This window comes from Dipteris shenzhenensis, chromosome 15 (genome assembly GCF_047967505.1).
Source record: "Dipteris shenzhenensis isolate YYH24624 ecotype China chromosome 15, Dip_SZ_1.0, whole genome shotgun sequence".
Taxonomy (NCBI): Eukaryota; Viridiplantae; Streptophyta; class Polypodiopsida; order Gleicheniales; family Dipteridaceae; genus Dipteris; species Dipteris shenzhenensis.
This window is the reverse complement of record NC_141610.1, coordinates 8,496,923-8,515,611: the sequence shown is the minus strand read 5'-3', so window position 1 is coordinate 8,515,611 and position 18,689 is coordinate 8,496,923. Positions and strand designations below refer to the sequence as shown.

General features: G+C 44.8%; 1 protein-coding gene across 1 annotated transcript in view; it reads right to left on the bottom strand.

Annotated features, from left to right (window-relative positions):
- Nucleotides 1-18,689, bottom strand: part of CTC1 (conserved telomere maintenance component 1) — a 155,036-nt gene that overhangs the window by 34,145 nt on the left and 102,202 nt on the right. Inside the window, exon 16 of the mRNA XM_087385705.1 lies at nucleotides 3,595-3,829. Within this exon, the coding sequence (XP_087241831.1) occupies nucleotides 3,595-3,829 (235 nt within the window). The remainder of the gene's footprint in view (nucleotides 1-3,594; nucleotides 3,830-18,689) is intronic.

Here is an 18,689-nt window from a genome sequence, read left to right as displayed (position 1 = left end):
GAAAAGTTACAGCCCTTGCAAGAAGTGACGAAATTTGTTTCTGCGTGTGAATTTGTTATGGAGCTCAATGATTTGATAGCCCAAGCATGATGCAGCCAGCTCAACGTGTCCATCCTCTTCATCGTTGACCTCTGCTCCAGCCCGCCATCTTCTCCTTCTGCTCGATATTCTATTGGAGCTGCTCCGAGCTTGATGTGAGCTCCAAACACTTCCCGACTTCTCTGATTACCGCCCGATTGTCCTTGGTGCCCGAGCTCCACTTTTGACGGACTCTCCGAGTGCTCGTGACACCTTTGGCCTCTACTTTGACATCGGTGACTCTCCCTTAGCCATTTTGAGAGTCACTATGTGAGTGCTCCATCTAGCATCCCCATGAACTTCACTGACACATCTTTTGGGGCATTCCTACCTAGCGCTTCTTCGACATCGTCATCATCTCGCAGGGATGTGCACACGTGTGCAGTGGCTACTTGAAGGACATCTCTTATCATAAGAGATCTATTTTTTTATTACTACAGCTTGATGTATTTTGGGGTCCTCTGCCCTAGGTAGTCCCCCTAAAATGATATGTATTGAGTGTTTGGTTTTCATTGAGACTAAAGGTCCTCTGCCTTGGATAGTCCTTCTAAAAAATCTAAAAAGATGTATTGGTTTTCCTACTTTTTTGGTATGTGGCTTCCTAACATGTCTTGTTATGAAGCCAAGGGGGAACATATTATGGGAGCCATATTGGCTTTGATAGGTCTCGTTATCAGGCTTGGCCGAGTTTCAGGATGTCGATGTATTCCTAGACCTATGAGCTGGTCATGTAGCCGTGCTATAATGTGAGCCTCTCAGCATGTTGAGTCTCAAGCCATGAGAGTGCTTGGATCAACCTCTGAACACGCTCAAACTTTAGCCTCTCAGTTACATAGGGTTCATAGTTTGATGACTCTCATTGTCATGTTCTGTTCTTGGTTCCATTCCAATAGTCTCTCACCTTGCCTTCATGGGGAGGTGTTGGAATATGAAGCCAAAGTGAGTCAAAAATGAGTGTACTGGGTGTCTATGGGGTGTTTTATAGTCTAGTGAGTCCTAGACATGCCACGTGTCATATTGGGAGTTATCCCATATACACTATGGCTTTCTAGAGTCTAGTCTCACACTATATAGTCTTGTACTAGTCTTGAGTCTTCACACATCAGTCAACATCAAGCTATCTACATGTGAGTATTTTGGTTATCATTGCCTAGCACTTGTTCTTTCATTTTCTTTCCATTTTGCCTTTCCATTATTTCCATTCCGTTCCTAGTTATCTTGGCATTCTCCTACCGCCATGTCTCTTCAAAAGGCATCACCGAGAAAGAGGCTCCACACTGCTTGTCCTCCTCAAACTCCATATTGTTGGAGTCTCCTCTACAATCCACAAGTCCACATCCGGAAGGCTCTCCTGAAGTCGTCTCCAGAAAGAAGGTCGTTGTTGCCGACAAGTGGGTGCAAACACATTCAAGATCCAAATCATTAACTCTCCCATCCTAAGCCCAACCACACCACATCCTCCAACGACCTCTCCCTGATCAAACATGTCTGGGGTCAAATACAGGGTTACTGAAATACAAACACCCCCAACCCTGCCCACTGGAGACAAATCTCTGTGCCTCTCCTCAAGAGGAGATGCAAAATGTGGATAAGGAGAGGAAAAGAGAGATCAAAACATGACTTGCTTCTTCGTAAATTTTCCCATCTACAAACAACCCTAGTGCTTTTTTAGCACTCTTTTTCTATCTTTCCACTCATATAGTACTTAGCATAAAGTGATGTTAAGCTTGCCATCCTCAACAAATGCGATTCTTGTCTTCTAGCCCCTGTTGCTATTGAGTTTTATCGGTTGAAATAGGTATGAATGATCATGTACTAGCATTCAGCCTCAGACAACTTGTACATCGAAGCTTTCCTTTTTCTTCTTACAAGCCTTGCACCTTCACTCCTAGCTTCTCAATGCCACTGCCAACAATAACTGGGTCTTAGTAAAATGTGCCTTACCTTCAAATCATGCCTTGACCTAGGTGCTAGCACTTATAAACGATTCCCAACCACATCACCCCATCATCCTGTATTAGTAGAATTGCTGCATTTTCATGCCCCTCTATAGCTGGTTATTTATGGAAAATTTTTCAGAACTCGAGGAGAACCTCCCATTCCACATCCCACAATTGTACTTCAGGCCTATCCCACTAATTGGAGGATTTGCCTCCAAATCTTTATTGACTGCTATGCAATAGAAACAGCCATATTAGAGCCAGTCTCTGCTCGTGCTCTCCTATGTCCACATCAAATAGCACTTGGACAGAGTTGCAAAATGAACAGGTCATCAAAAAGTGAAACAAAAATGGACAGGTCATCAAGAAGTGAAACACAGCAAACCTATGGCCGGACTGGCAAGCAGAGAACCTTTCACAATCTGTAGAGTTTGGATTCTGCGCATGGAACTTAATACCCTAGCAAGTTTTCCTTAAGGAGCTTGCAGCCGCACTAAGTTCTCTTGATTGCTTAATGTCACTCTCATTTATTCTTCATGTTTAGACCGCTAAGGCTGCAAGCTGTTGCCTCTAATTTTCTTCCTTTGGCAGTAGATCCCTTTAAGTGTTGAGATCATGCCCACACTGCAGCCTGGTAAGTATACAAGATTGTTCAGTGTCAGTCCTTTTGGACGTCTAGCATGTAACTGTATAGGGGGAATTGCAATGGGACAATCACAGGAAATAACCTCAGTGGCAGCCTTCAAAAGGTTGAAAAAAGACAAGGCATTGCAGTTACATTGAAAACCTATCCTCTAAATATGGAGAGCTATTTGGCATAGCTTAAAAATGATTGCCCCCTGTGTTGCAGAGGCGGACAAACACAAGAATACGGCTAGCATCATTGACATAGAACTATTCTACATGATGCCATATAGGAATAAACCATATGCGGCAATCGACTTGCATGCTGTCGTGTACAAGAGAATGGCCTGATGGATGTGAGGATGAGGGCTTGTTGTGCGAGTATTGCCAAACGTGGTTATGCCAAGAAGAAAGAGTAAATGTTGCATACAGATGGGGGAAGTCACAATAGGGGTGGAGATCCAAGGCACGAAGTGAAGAGAGGAAAATAATAAACAACCTCCTCTGCACAGAGAAAAAAAAAACGAAAATGTGAAGAAAGGCCAGGAAATCTTCTAAAGATGGTGAGCTGTGGAGGAGGGAGGCTATTAAGCAGCCACCGCTATACAGCCGCTCACTGAGCAACAACCACAGCAGGGTCATGAGCAATGACATTTTGCTATGCAACCTCACACAGTGCAACCTGCCATAGCCATCTCCCATGGAGGAAACTCCAACAGAGCAAGGCCACCAATCACATGTTTTCAATTTATTGCATGTAGTTGGTGTAATTTACTTATTGCTGGAAGCAGCTCTAGATTTCTACAGATGTATTTACCAATGTTCCATCTAGGAAAGATGAAAACAATGTTGCCTCAAGAGTAGACAGTATCTGCAATATAGCCCATCAAAAGGGGGGGAAACAAGTAAATGAAAAATTGGAGCACAAAGATACGATGGTAAGAACTCTTACCCTGCATTGAATTTTTATCAACTTGGGTATGGAAGGATCAGCATTTTCAATATCAAAAATTCCACGAACCCTAGTAGGCTCCTCTTCCTGCTTTTTGCACGTTTCATGGATCAAAGCCATCGATTTATTGGTTGCCACAGGGCTACCCTCCCTTGGAGGGCAGCACTCTCGCACACCACAAACCTTGATAAATGTTGAAGGAAGACAACAAAGTATCGCATCTCCCGTAGCAGACCTGCATATAAAACAGGCATGTCTAAATCAGTACTCAGTTCACATGGGAAGAAGAAATTCAGAAGCACAAGACAAAGGACGTCCTTAACAACAGATTAAATACGTTAACTGTGACCACAATCTAAAAGCAAGAACATTGGCATGATTGGGACCTTGTTTGAAGCAACAAACAGCAGAAGCGTCCTCTAGAGCTGTGGTCTGGAAAATTGTCTCCAAGCCTATGGAATCACTCAAATGATCGATTGAGCAGCCCAAACTATATAGAGAGTAAGGTAAGTGTATTAAAATATGTCCTATATGGACTGCTCTGGGACATACGTTACCAAAGTCCTGATGGGATCTAGATTTCAATTGTAAGGTAATCAAATTTATTGGAGTCTTTAGGGTGTTTACCTAGCATGATGTATTCCTCACTTGAGCTTTGCTACAGCTCATTGAGCATCTTCCTTGTCAATTACCTTGTTCCAACCACGCTCCATACAATACTTGGGCTGGGGGGGGAAGAGACATTGGTACCAATTTATGTTCCAGCTCTGGACATCGTCTTATAGATTTCACATTGAGAACAGACGAGAGGTCAAGACCACCTAGCATCACGAGTCGAGCCTCTGCAGCTTATGTCCCACGTAAGAGGTGTAGATAGAGGAGCACGTGCTGCCGATACTATGAGATTTGTGGGAGATACCATTGTCTCTTTGAGCAAGAGTGTGCATTTGAATCGTGTGACCTTTGACACAAAGAAGGTGAAGCATCACTAGTCTGACACCTGATCAAGAGCACCAACAACATCAGATCATGGATTCTTCACATCAAGAGAGGAGAGCCTACAATTAGAGACTGTGGAGCACACAATCCTGAGCTAGCCCTCCATACATGTCAAATCAGAGTGAGGACATATACAGGGCCAGCAACCAGACGTCCCATTAATCCACGCTTTAAGTGACCATATGATTCTCCTGTCGTTCTCAAGAATACCGTCATGTCATGGGATCTATTTATGCACAGATTGGTATGGTTGTTGAGAACCTCTCTATTAGCGGCACCGGTTCCCATGGAAAATGGACTTTTGAAGATCAAGGTGATGGTCTTTGACCCTACTCTAGGACCTCTACAGATACTCTATGGCACAAAACTTAACCGTAAGATGGAAGTGGCGGAGTTTCCAAGCCAATGTCTCCAATACGAGGTAAGGGACAGTTGACATATGTTTTGGAGTACTATATTCTTTCCTGCAGATACCAAACGATTTTAAAACGTATCATCCCTCAAATGTTTGATTAAAACAAATGCTTGGTTGAAACTATATTAGGCACTACAAAAACCCTAGTAGGTACGAAAACCCCAAAAGACGTGTAAACCATCTAAAGGCTGATTATATGATCAAGTAGAGGGTGATCCAATAAAGTGAATAAGCCCTAACTCAAGTGTGAAGTCTGCCTCATGCACTAGCTTCCAACATCCCCTCATCTATGGTGACTGGCTAAGCATTGTAGAATTGTGAATTGTGGCTACCCTCACGACAGTGCCACCAACATAGAAAAGCTGCGGAGTAAAAACCATGAAGATCGATCACTGAAGCTCAAGAAGACCAGTGTGTTGGATTTGCTGAAGATAACCAGCGGGGATCTGAAAATCTGAAGCTAGAACTGACACAAAAACTCATGTAATTAAAAAGCCTGTGCACAAAGAATACATAAATCAAAACAATAGAAACCAATATCCATGGAATAAAGTAGGACAGTCAAACCAGCACTCCATCATGAACAGGTGGATCTATTCAATTGGACAAAATTGAATGTGATTATTCAGCTTGCATTGCAGATAGAGACGACTAGACAAATAGGTGGAAGTTCTCATAACAGCAAGAATAGGCATGGGAGCCACAAAGAAAAGAGGAAGGTTCGTGCATCATGTAGTTTCGAAACAAAAAAACAATTGCAACTAGATCAGAATGGTTAGATCGGGCAACAACAGAGAAATATAAGGAAAGGGATTCTCCATCCGCCTTGATGGCGCACATAAATGTCTAGATTATTTGTTGAAAAAGGGGAAGAAACCCAATTCACCCCCTTCCCCCCCCTTTTTTCCTGCCAAACAAAAAAAAAAGCCCATTTTGCCCCACTTTCTCATAGCTTCTCTTGCGGCGACCACCTTGTCATCTCCATTTTGTCCATGCTAGGACATACTATGGCTAGTTATAGAGGTTGGAAATCCTAGAGGCACACTTGGGACATGTAGAACCTTTGGTTCGGCAATTCTTAGGACACCTAGGCTATATAAGTGAGAGCATACGCTCATTTGGGGCATCTTGGGCAGATGGGGGCTTCTGCAAAGCACCCAACTTGGAGAGTAGCCTTCAGGGCTTGTGAATCCCTAATGGCACCCATGCCTGGGTGAGGCTACCCGGTATGGGACAGGTAGTCTTACTTGCCTCGGGTTGCCTAACCTCTAGCTTGGGGGTTATCCTAGCAAGGATCCATCGTTGGGTTCTAGACACAGCTGGTCAATGTTTCCTTCTAATTATGGCTTGTCTTGCAAGTATAACATGACATAATATAGTATTTATCATTTGGTATTAGAGTGACTAGTCGTAACCATTAGAGTTTTGTCAAGCCATGCAAGAGGAAGATTATCTATTTCATGTGTGGAACAGATGTATCTCTGTTCTTGAAGGTGTCGAGCAAGTGATGCTAGAATGGTGGTGGGCAAGCGGAATTGACTGCTTGCTAGAATTAGAATGGTAGTGGGAAAGCTCGTTAAAATGGGAGTGGTCAAGCCGAATTGATTGCTTGCTGACATTTGTGTTTAGGACGGATGGACTAAGCTGGATTCCACTTGCCAAGATAAGGGCTTAAGGATTCTAGCTCTAAAAGCTATACATGATACGTGGATGGGGCTCAAGATCAAGATCTCCCCTTTATAAGCACATGCATGTCAATAATTGCAACGTGCTCAAAAACACTCTAGGAACCTCTAGAACATTTGAAAAGGTGCATATAGGTCCATTTGGGATTCATGCAAGGGCATGCACAGCCTGCGTGGCTGCATTGAAAGCGTACGTGTACCAAAAAGACTAAAGTAGACAGCACTCCTACTTTTGGGCCAAGTTTAGTTGCTTTTGCATGAAAACCTCTACCTTTGTAGAGTTTCTACTTTTGTATGTGCAAACTTCAAAGAGGTCACTTTTTCAAGCATGTGCAAAGTTACCTTCACATGCACAAACTGCTTTTTACACTCCACACACCACATATCATGGCATCCACGTCAATCATAGCCTATCCATCACGTACTCCACACGTATTTCCACTCTACTCACAGATCTCTAGAACATTCCACTTTGGAAGATCAAGCTGCTCTGATCACCTGCTCCCTTGTCTGAGGGGAGGGGTTCCTATCCTTCCGGAGGTATTACCGGAGGCCAAAGGCCGCTGGCGTGAGAAGCATCAGTGTTGCAATGCTCTAATGCAGTGGATCGCGCGGAGTGCACCGTGCAATGGTATGCGCGTGTCGTAGGCTGTATTGCAGTGAACGACGACGTACGAGTGCACTATGCTAAATGGCGTACCAGTGCACTATGCTAAATGACGATCACATGAGAACTCCACAACATAAGCATAAGAAGAAACATCATCATACACCAGTGAACCATTCACATATCGGAAAGATATAGGAAGAATGAGAAAGTGACCAAGATGGCCAAAGTACATATCACTCGACTAGCACCTACAGGTCACAAGTCACAAGAACACACAAGTCTATCCCCATAGTGGCCAGAGGGGTTCACACAGGTATCTCCACACTCTCTCCTTGGTGAGCTCGTAGCTCCAACCTCTATCTCTCCTCACACTCTCCTTTCTCCCCCTCCAATGCCGAACCCCGAATGCTCAATCCTGCATCTCCCCCTCCTCTCCACCTTCTCCTTCATTCTCATCCCCCTGCCTTGGAGGGTCCCCTCCTCGCTAAGAATCTCTCCCCTTTCTCCCGATTGGTCATCCTCCTATCTCCTTAGCTGTTGAGAATAACCGTTGCGCCGAGGTAGGAACAAAGTGGAGACAGTTATGAACACAAGTGAGCAAGAGTGCACACATAAGAAAGCTCCAATAGAAATGTTCAAATGAAACAATACAAGTACTTGGTATATATAGTACCCAAGTACTACTGGTCAACCATAGGGTTGACTTTATGCCTACAACACCATATCTTTGTAATCTCTTACAAATCCCCCCTCAAAGATATGGCTGAAAGTACCCTGGAAACATCTTAGGTTACTTGCGAGGTATTCTTCCCTTAACTGAGAGAGATATAGAGAGAGATATAGGGAGAAATTATGTATGAATAGAGTCTTCTTTGAGAGATAGAAAGGTTAATGCTGTTAGTGGAGATAGCCGCGCCCACGAGAGCTCTCCACAGCCAGCTACAATGCCAACGCTCCAAACGTATCTCCGAAGGCCAACCTCCTTTCTTTGGGCACCTTAGCCCATCAACGGCTTCACGGTAGCAAGCTCCAACCTTGCAACTCTGCTCTATTCCGGGAGCTCTATTCCGGGACTGCAACGACCAACCTCAACGAGCTTCTGCATCCGCCATCAACAACAACTGCAGGAGGTCGACAAAGACTGTAGGTGGAAGTTTGTTGCAAAGGCGGTGAAGAGCTTGAGGGCACGCTGTCAACAGCCCAACAACGAAGCTCCCGAATTGCTCCTAGCTGTGGTTGCAGTAAAGAAGGTGGCTGCGTTGTTAGGAAGCTTGGAGACTATGGCTCAAAACCTGACAGCTCCACGACCTACAGCTCCTCTCAGAGCTACAGACGACCAACGACTACCTTGCATCTCCCACGACTCCAGCGACCTTATAGTTCCGGCAGACCACGAAGCGACACGTGCCAAGGTCTTATCCTCAGGGTCAGGTTTGGTCATCAAGGTGCCACATCACCTTATCTGGTTAAGGTAACCCACGTACCGTAACCCAGGCTACCAAGCAAATAGGGTTGGTCTGTGTATTGACACGTGGCAGATAGGCCTTGACCAAGGTTAGGTCGATTGACCCTGGGTTTGTTCACTGGTTATATTTCTGCCACGTGGCACCCTTATCTCCAACTGCCACGTCATCAGTGCCACGTAGGCAGACACGTCATCAGCCACGTCACCACCCAGCTCAACTGCCATGTCATCAGTGCCACGTAGGCAGACACGTCACTTGCCACATCAAATGTGCCACGTCAACAGACACGTCATCAGTGCCACGTCACCTTATTGACATCATCTGTGCCACCTCAGCACTACCACCTTAGCAGTCCAGTCAGCACTGACCCTCTGCAGGCACAGTCCCTTGCCAGGCACACTGTGCACACACTGCATGTGCACACTCCTGCCACCTCAGCACAGAGCTTCACTGGCACACCTCTTGCTAGGCATAGTGCCACATCATCATTGCATGTGACTCACAGTGACACATCATCATTGAGCATATTTGCACTCCTGTTGCCCCTCCACCTAGATCAAGTCATATCTCTTGATCCAGGAAGAATTTGAGGGCGCTCCAAAAAGGAAAGTCGCTCGTTTTTTCGTGCTCTACGCACTCGTCACATCACGCACACATTTCGGCACAAGTTACACTCACATTTGAGCCTCGCCGACAAAACCACTTCCTTCACGCACATTTGCCTCTACATCGACGCATCTGACCCAGCACTTAAAAAGAACAAAAGAAAAGGAATTATTTGCTGTTCTTTCATCGATCGACGGTTGGTTTAGATCTAGATCAGAGTAGAATAGATCGCCATAGAGGGGATGCTTTGAATTTCCCCAAGTTGCCAATCTAAGCCATGCCCCAAAATCCCGACTAGTACCTACTCGGAGTCAGTCCATACGCTCACATCCGATTTCACATCATTACATTACCTGAAACCTTATGTTCATCAGTTCAGTGAGCAGACTTCAGAGTTCAGAGGCATTGCAGATTGATTCAATGGGCAGATAGCATTTGATTTCACACACACATGCCACCATTGTAAAGCCTATTCGGCTATCTCATCATCACATCATTTTCAGCCTTGTAAAGCCTCTTGGCTATTCCCCGCATCATTGCCACAAGCCTTGTAACACAGATCATATTTTATATATTGCAGTTCTATCTTCACCAACGGTACAGAGATTTCACTTGGCATCTTCAGTGTATTTGCAGTTGATTCATACAGAGATTTTCACGACATTTTTTTAGTACATTTTTTGCACCATGTCGACTAGCAACCTCAATCTGGAGGCATCTGCTAAGTTAGACAACTCCAATTACGATACATGGAAATACCGAATGGAGACCATTCTTGTGCTTCAAGACAAATGGGAGTATGTCGATGGGTCTACACCTAGACCATTGGACAATCCAGCCACCAGTAGCTCTACTCCATCTGTTGTCACAGCACCAACAACGGAATCTACAATGGGATCTACATCTACACAAACAGTTTCCGCACTAGTAGCAGATCCTGCCATTGCCCGAGCTCAAGCAGAATGGGATAAGAAAGACAAGTACGCCTATCACCTGATTAAGCAGAATGTGCAAGATGTCATGCTAGGACAGCTCAACACAGTCAAGACATCAAAAGAAGCATGGGATATGTTCGCAGCTCTCTACGAGTCCAAGAACACATCCAGAATTCTCACCCTGAGAAACCGGATCAACCAGAGTTTCCGCAACAGCAGTGAAACCAGTCATGCTTATGTACTCCGCATCAAAGACTACAACAATCAACTTGCAACAGCAGGAGAGACTATGAATCCCGCAGAAATGGTTCAAGTAATCCTGAATGGACTAGGAGAAGGATATGAGAATCTAGTCCAGAGTATTGCCATCCAACGGCAAATTCCAACACTGGAAGAACTTCAGTCAGTTCTACTTGGTGAAGAACTCAGGACTCAGGCCATTCAAGCACATAAAGGTCATTCTAATGATCAGGCATTCACAGCTTCAGACAGAAGCAGAGGCAAAGGCAAAAACAGAGGTAGATCATATCAGAAAAGTGGTCATCATCAACAAAATCAAAGTCAGAATCAGCATCAGCATCATCCTCAGCAACATCAAAATTAGCAAAGAGGAAATCATTCCAATCGAGGAAGATTCCAAGGACGAGGGAATGCATCCACCAATGTGTCAAACATTCAGTGCAACTACCGTCACAAGTTTGGACACTATGAAAGAGATTGCCGCAAGAAGCAGTACGACCAAGGCGGTCAATCCAGCAGTAATCGAGGGAATTCCCGAGGAAGAGGAAATCATCGTGGTGGACATTCTAGTCACAGTCATTTTGCCATTGAACATGGAAATATGTTTCTTGCAAGTGAGGAATTGCATCAAACTGATACAATGCACCTAGACACTAATTTCAATCCCAAAGAGGATTTCAATTATCAAGTCGACCAAGTGGAACAGGATCCTTGGTACATCGACAGCGGTGCATCATCTCATATGACAAATCATCAGGAATGGTTTACAGAGATGAAACCATTAGAAGGACAGAAAACTGTCATCTAAACAGCAGACAATACACCGAATCCAGTTCAAGGGACAGGTGTTATCCCTATGAACAATTTCACTGGTACAAAAGGATTAGTCAAAGATGTGCTCTATGTTCCGAAGCTCAGTAAGAACCTTTTGTCAGTAGGTCAAATGACGGAACACAATTACAAAGTCATCTTCGACGGTGATGAATGCACTAGCAGAGACAAATCCAAAAGATGTCAGCTAGTAGCGAAAGGTGTCAAGAAAGGACGCTTATACAGAATGCTAGCTACAGTACCAGATAAGCATGCCATGTCAGCTCAAATGCAACAGATGCCACTATCTGCAAAATGGCACAAGAGATATGGTCATGTCAACTTCAAGTAGTTGTTAGATCTAAGGAATCAGAATATGGCAATTGGGATTCCGAAGCTACAGTTTCTTGGAAAAGTTTGTGAAGCATGCTGCTTCGGCAAACAAAAGCGAACCAACTTTGTCAGAAGTACCTCTCGTGCACGAGGTATTCTTGATTTAATTCATACAGATGTATGGGGTTATGCCCAGACCCGCAGCATCAATGGTTCACTTTATTACTTGACCTTCATCGACGACTATAGCAGATATTGTTGGGTCTACTTTTTGAAAGAGAAATCTGAAGTGTTTTCCAGATTTCAAGACTTCAAAGCCATGGTAGAAAACCAGACAGGCAGAAAGATCAAGGTCATGAGATCAGACAGAGGAGGTGAATACATGTCTTCAGCATTCATGAACTTTTGCAAAAATCACGGCAATCGAAGACAATTCACATGTGCAGATACTCCTCAACAGAATGCAAGAGCTGAAAGGAAGAATGGGACTTTAGCAAACAGTGCTAAAGCAATGCTTAGTGAAAAGCATCTTCTGAATCAGTATTGGACAGGAGCAATAGCTACAGCTAACTATTTGCTTAATCGGCTTCCTACCGAACCGATACAAGGTATGACTCCTTATGAAGCATTCACTGGACACAAGCCACGCATTGGGCATCTCCGCATATTTGGTTGCATAGCATATGCCCACATACATGATGATCATCGCAGAAAATTGGACGCGAAGTCACGCAAATGCATCATGGTTGGCTACAGTGAAGAAAGCAAAGCATACAAATCGTATGATCCCATCAACCGCAAAGTCATTATCTCCAAAGATGTAATCTTTGATGAGGAATCAGAATGGAAAACCTCACCTACACAAGAGATAGAAGCATCGACTACAGTCATCTACAAAACAGGTTGATGAAGAAGAGCAAGAATTGCCAGCAACACCCCAAGCAGCGCCACAACAACTCAGACGGTCTACTAGGGAAAGCAGACTACCAGCCAGATTGACATATGCTCAGAAAGGCAAAGCAATTCAGGTGGAAACCACCAACTATGCTCTTATGACTACCATCATGGCTACAGAAGAGCCAGTGTACTTTGAAGATGCAGTAGACAAGCTAGAATGGCAAACTGCTATGAATGAAGAAATGGATGCTTTGTATAAAAATAACACTTGGGAATTATGCGACCTTCCACCAGGCAAGAAGGCCATAGCCAACAAATGGGTATACAAAGTGAAGTACAATCCAGATGGCAGTATTCACAGATATAAAGCCAGATTAGTTGCAAAAGGATTTGCACAACAATATGGTCAAGACTATGATGAGACTTATGCTCTAGTAGCAAAGATGGATTCCATACGGTTCTTGATATCACTAGCGACACTCAGCAAATGGAATGTGTATCAGCTCGATGTCAAGAATGCATTTCTCAATGGTTATCTAGACGAGGAAGTCTACATGCAATAACCAGCAGGTTATGTTCAACCAGGAAAGGAGAACAAGGTTTGCCATCTCAAGAAAAGTCTCTACGGCTTAAAGCAAGCACCCAGAAGTTGGTACAGCAGAATTGACAAGTATTTTGCTGATCTGGGATACATGAAGTCCAATGCAGATCATACTCTCTACTACAAAGTTCAAGGGGAAGACATTACTGTTGCACTTTTGTATGTAGATGATCTGATTGTGACAGAAAGCAAGGATAGCTTCATCAGAAAATTAAAACAAGACTTATCTGCAGAGTTCGATATGAAAGATCTTGGACTTATGCACTATTGTCTTGGAATTGAGTTCTGGAGAGATTCAGATAGCACATTCATGAGTCGGATTTAATCTCAGCTTCCATAGCTTTCTGCCATGCCGGATTATGCTAAGCATCCTTGAAGCTCTGAGGCTCATTTTCAGCTTCCATCACTGAGGTCATCAAAGCAAAATTGACATTTTTCTGATTTTTCTGAGTGCTGGCCTTGGTTTTCCCCAAAGTAGGCTGATCCTTAGCATCTTGAATAGTCAACCTTGCCCAACGTGGAATAGATTTCTCTGCTGTACCACTCCAAGTTGCATCAACATCTTTAGTGGCCTCACGACGTTGATAATGCCTCCAAACATGAGGCTGTCTATTCTAATTAATTGGCTGCAAATCTAAAACATTTGACGGAGAGCCATCCTCAACATGTGGCAAGCCATCTGAACTATGAGAAGTAGAAGGGGAAGCATCAGGAGACTCCGTCTCATCACCCTCAAACTGGATGATGTCCAAAGAGGTGTCATCGTATGGTGGCAAGTCTGCACTAAAGGGCTGCATGCACTCATTCTCAGCAAAGAGAACATCTCTACTGATTATTACCTTCCTGTTTGCGGGATTATAAAGCCTAAATCCCCTGCTTTCAGAGCTATACCCCACAAAAATGCATTTGACACTCTTGTCATCAAACTTTGTCCGATGTGCATCTGGAACCAAAGCATATGCCACTGAGCCAAAAATTCTGAAATGACTGACCTTTGGCTTAAAGCCATACAAAGCCTCAAATGGAGTCACATTAACCAAAGCTTTGGTAGGGCATCTGTTCTGAATATAAGTGGCTGTCACAACTGCTTCTCCCCTTTGAGACTCTCTTGAATTTCAGCATGCATCTCGTCATTTCCATGAGAGTACGATTCTTCCTCTCAGGGAGTGGATTCTGCTGTGGTGTGTAATTTTGGCATTCCCTAAGTCATATTATTGTTGTACAAGTAGGACAATGCCCTGTGATGGACATGTCTAAACCTGGCATGCCATAAATCAGCCTGGAAGTGTTTGCTACAGCCAATACCTTCTGAGCATAAGGCTGAGCATCAAGCTTGTATAAGCCTCTGTCATATGTGCCTGTTGCTACAACCTCATACCCTTTCTTTGGATCCTTGATCCTGCATTTCTTGTCTTCTATTTCCTCATCAATACTTGCGAGCTGATCACGTAGATGAGTGATTTTGGCAATATGATCAGTGATGGCCTGGCCTTCCTGCATCTCCAGATCCTTGAGCTGATTTGTCAAGGCAATGACTCTTGCCTCATTCTTAACATGATACATGTTTGCCAATCTTTCCCATGCTGCCTTTGCATCCTTGCACCACTTGATAGTCGTCATAATGTGCCTCTTCCCATTTGTGGCAATCAAAAACATCGCTTGGGCATTGCGGCGGTCAAACTTCTTCTGCTCCTCCGTCGATGCTATGGGACTAGCAGGAGGGACTGTAGCAGTCTGCTGTCTGCTGACCCGAAGAAGCTGTGCTAGATGTAGATGAGTCTGCTGGCCTAACCTCATCCCCACTAACAATATCCCACAAGCTCTTACCAACCAAGATGTTCTTAAGCATGAATGACCACAAGGCATAGTTTGGTCCATCCAGCTTGTCACTCTCGGACAAATTGCCAAAACTGTCTGAAAGAGTCGACATGATGCAAAATGGGATACCCACAAGCTGCAAATGTACCTGCAAAAAGAACTGTAAGTCCCAAAAGTACAACTGGCTGCAAATGTGCCTGCAAATCCCACTAATACTGGCTGCAAATGCAAAGTACGACTAGCTGCTCTGAAATGCCACTGACTGCACAATGCAATCACTGCGAAAATAGCATCAACCAATCACTCCACTCTACTGCAATCTGAAGTGCAATCCCAAACTGAAAATGCACAACCCAAATCTGAAATAGCCCACCCACGAGTGCTCAAATGCATCCAATGGAGCTGAAAAGCATCCACAACTGTAAAGTAACTGCAAATGCACCCAACAATGCAAAGTATCTGCAAATGCACTTGAGAGTGCAAGAGTATGGGCTGCAAAAACATTCCCGAAGCGAAATACACAGCTCAAAACACTCACTGAAAGTGCATTTTGGCCCGAACCACCTGCAAAACAGTCCACTGACTGTGTGGGCAAGCTGGAGATGACAAAGAAGCTGAAGTGAGATGTTTGGAGCTGAATGAAGTTGTCGGGAATACTTCTAAACACAACACGCGTGTAGAGAAGAGCCTGGAGCTGCTAGAACACACCCGCGAGAGACTAGAGCTTAAAAGAGTCCATATCTGAGCAAAAACGCCAAAAAACAGTTGAAAACTGGTCAAATCGCCTTCTAACAAGTCGTACGGACTCGAAATCAGGTTCCAGCAAGTCATATGGCACTATCGCGCAACTGTACGGACAAATCCATACGGACTGTACTTGGTATATATAGTACCCAAAAGTACTACTGGTCAACCATAGAATTGAATTTATGCCTACAACACCATATCTTTGTAATCTCTTACAGCCATAGGCTCTCTTGATGGATCGGCGACTTCCTAACTTCCTAACTCAACAGCCTCTTCTAGTCAGGGTGGTGTAAATACTCCATGTGCAGGTGAGTTGGATCACCGCACCACTCAACCACTGAACCACTATGTAACTGTAAATACTCTTGACTGCTCCATGTGCTAAGCTCACTCTCCATGTGTGCAGCTCTCGATGAGATCGCCTTGGGCATGGTACTCCTCGTTGACATGTGTCGACTTGTGCTTGACATGTGTCGATGCATGGTTGCCTCGGATAGTACTCCTGGATGAACCCGTGTGGTCAACCCCTCGTGTCGTGTGGTTGACTTGTGTTGACACATGGTCAACATATTGTCAACGCCTGTCGACATGTGCTCAATTCCTGAAGATAGCAACTACGTGGGGTGTCTCTATTGTGACAGTTTTCCACGCCACTATCATTCGCTGTCCCGATGAATAGAAATGGAGGAGGAAAATCGTGAAAAGAAATTACAAACCATTGATATGGAAAGAAATTGTACATACCATGTGGCTGGCTATGCAAGTAATACCAAAATTTGTATTAAAATGAAACTGTGAAAATAAAATGCCGTTTGATGAGGTACAGCATGGAAAATTGTAAAAAATTGAGAACATCATGAGGATAGACACCATGATATTTACAATGAGAGCTAATCAGCCTGTCAAAAATCTAACAGTGCAAAAAAAAACCAAAACCCCATGTATCAAATTACTGAGGGAGGTCATCAGTAGCCTTCTCCTCGGTCGCCTGCGCCTCTACCCTCTGCTCTACCACAGTCGTATGTAGCGTGTAGCCTTTTCCTCAGCCATTTCCTCTACCCCAGTCGTATGTAGCTCTGTAGCCTTTCCTCAGCCATCTGCTCTGCCCCAATCGTATGTAGCTCTGGATGGTGAGCCTCAATTGTGTCCATCACGTTTCTCAGATCTTCATACTTGGTCTTATACCGATGGTATCGCCGGTAGTAATGATCCTTTTGCGCTTGCAAGGTGGAATGGGGAGTCTGAAGGGTGGCCAACTGTGTCCAAAGGTCTGTGAACTCTTCCTCCATGGATGAACGCTTCCCTTCCAGTTCAGCCACGCGAGAATCCAATTTTTCTTTGGCAAGCTATGATGAAGACAACGAGTCCTTTTAACTGTGCGATCTCCTGCTGAAATCTGGTTACCTCTGTGAGATGCTGGCATCGCAAAGTTGCCAAATCTGTTGCATGTTGGCTGCGTACTGTTGCCATTTCTACTTCCCATTCTTGCTTGTGGATGAGGTGGCGATCCTCAAGGGCATCCCGCTGAATGTTCCAAGCCATGTCACGCTCATGAATAGCCGATTCCTTCTCTTTCTGTCACCTCTGCTCATGCTGCCAAAGGGTCATCTCCCTGGCACGTTGTTGGGCTACTTGAGCTCTCTCGAATTCTAACTTCCAATGTTGTTACTGGGAGAGGAGCTTATGAGCATAACTTGTGGAATTGAAGAAGGTTGTCCCCAGTTGCGTGAAAGTGTCATCCATGATATGCTGAGCGAGATGTAGGGACCTCCAGGCGTACCTATCGCTGTAATTCAGCCTATCAGCCAAATTGATCACGTCCCCCAATTCCTCGAACATGTCAGAGAGAGCGCCCTCTTCCTCCGTAGACAAGTTGCCTGTAGCTGCCAATTGATCTAAGCCCACAAAACCTGTCGGTGCCCTACTGGTGAGTGTTTCATGTGAAGAACAGATAGTAGTTTTCTATAATCTTCATTCTGCTTGTCCACAAGAGAAACATTTGAAAGTGATGGGCCTGATAAAGCAGCTATGTAAGCTGTCAACATATCATTATGATGAAGGGGCGGACAATCCACGGACTTGGGCAAACTCCCTCCCTCAAATACCTCCTCTATTGGTAGAGTTGCTGGAGGATCTCTCGGGGAGGGGCCCCCACTCCTGTCTCTGCTCTGTGGAGGTCGTGGGGAGGCCGAAATGTGAAGTACTCCGGAGAAGATTGCGCAAGCCCCTGAGAAAGCCTGTGGGAGTCAAGTCCCATAGTAAGATTTAGATCCAACACATGGTCGGAGGTCGCCTGAACTATGGTGATGACTGCATCGGTGAACGTGGTGGCGAGGGGAAGATGGAACAACTGCAGTCTGTCGCGATGTTCGCAAAAATACACTTTTCGAGGAAGGCACTGGTACAACACCCATCGTCACTGGTACAACATGGGGTATACCTGATGCAACCATACCCACTGAAACTCTGGAGGTCCCTGCAGAAGCCTAAACAACTGTGACTGATGGAGATGCAAGTCCGGTCACTAGCAAAGTGACTGATGGAGATGCGAGACACGTCACTGATGCGGAAGATACAGAACCAGAGTCCACCACTTCTGGGGAACCTGTAGCAGAATGTACTGATGAGATGTGCTAGACAGCCCTGGGGCAGGCTGGATCAGGTTGCGCTCGCCGAGACACCCTTCTTGTGGAAAGAGGAGAGGAGGCAAGAACTGTGGAAGTGACAGTGGAAGAGGTGGCAGGGGTGGTGACAGGAGGGGAGAGGGATGGCGAAGAAAGGCGACCTATGACAATGGAAGGGGGATTGGCCTTCCAATGGTAAAGTAAGAAGGTGAGGTGTGGCCCACAGGTACATGTATATGTTCCTCGACACTTGCGGACCGTTTTGCAGAAGGCGTACTAGAAGAGTGAGGCGAAATCGTAGGGAGTGAT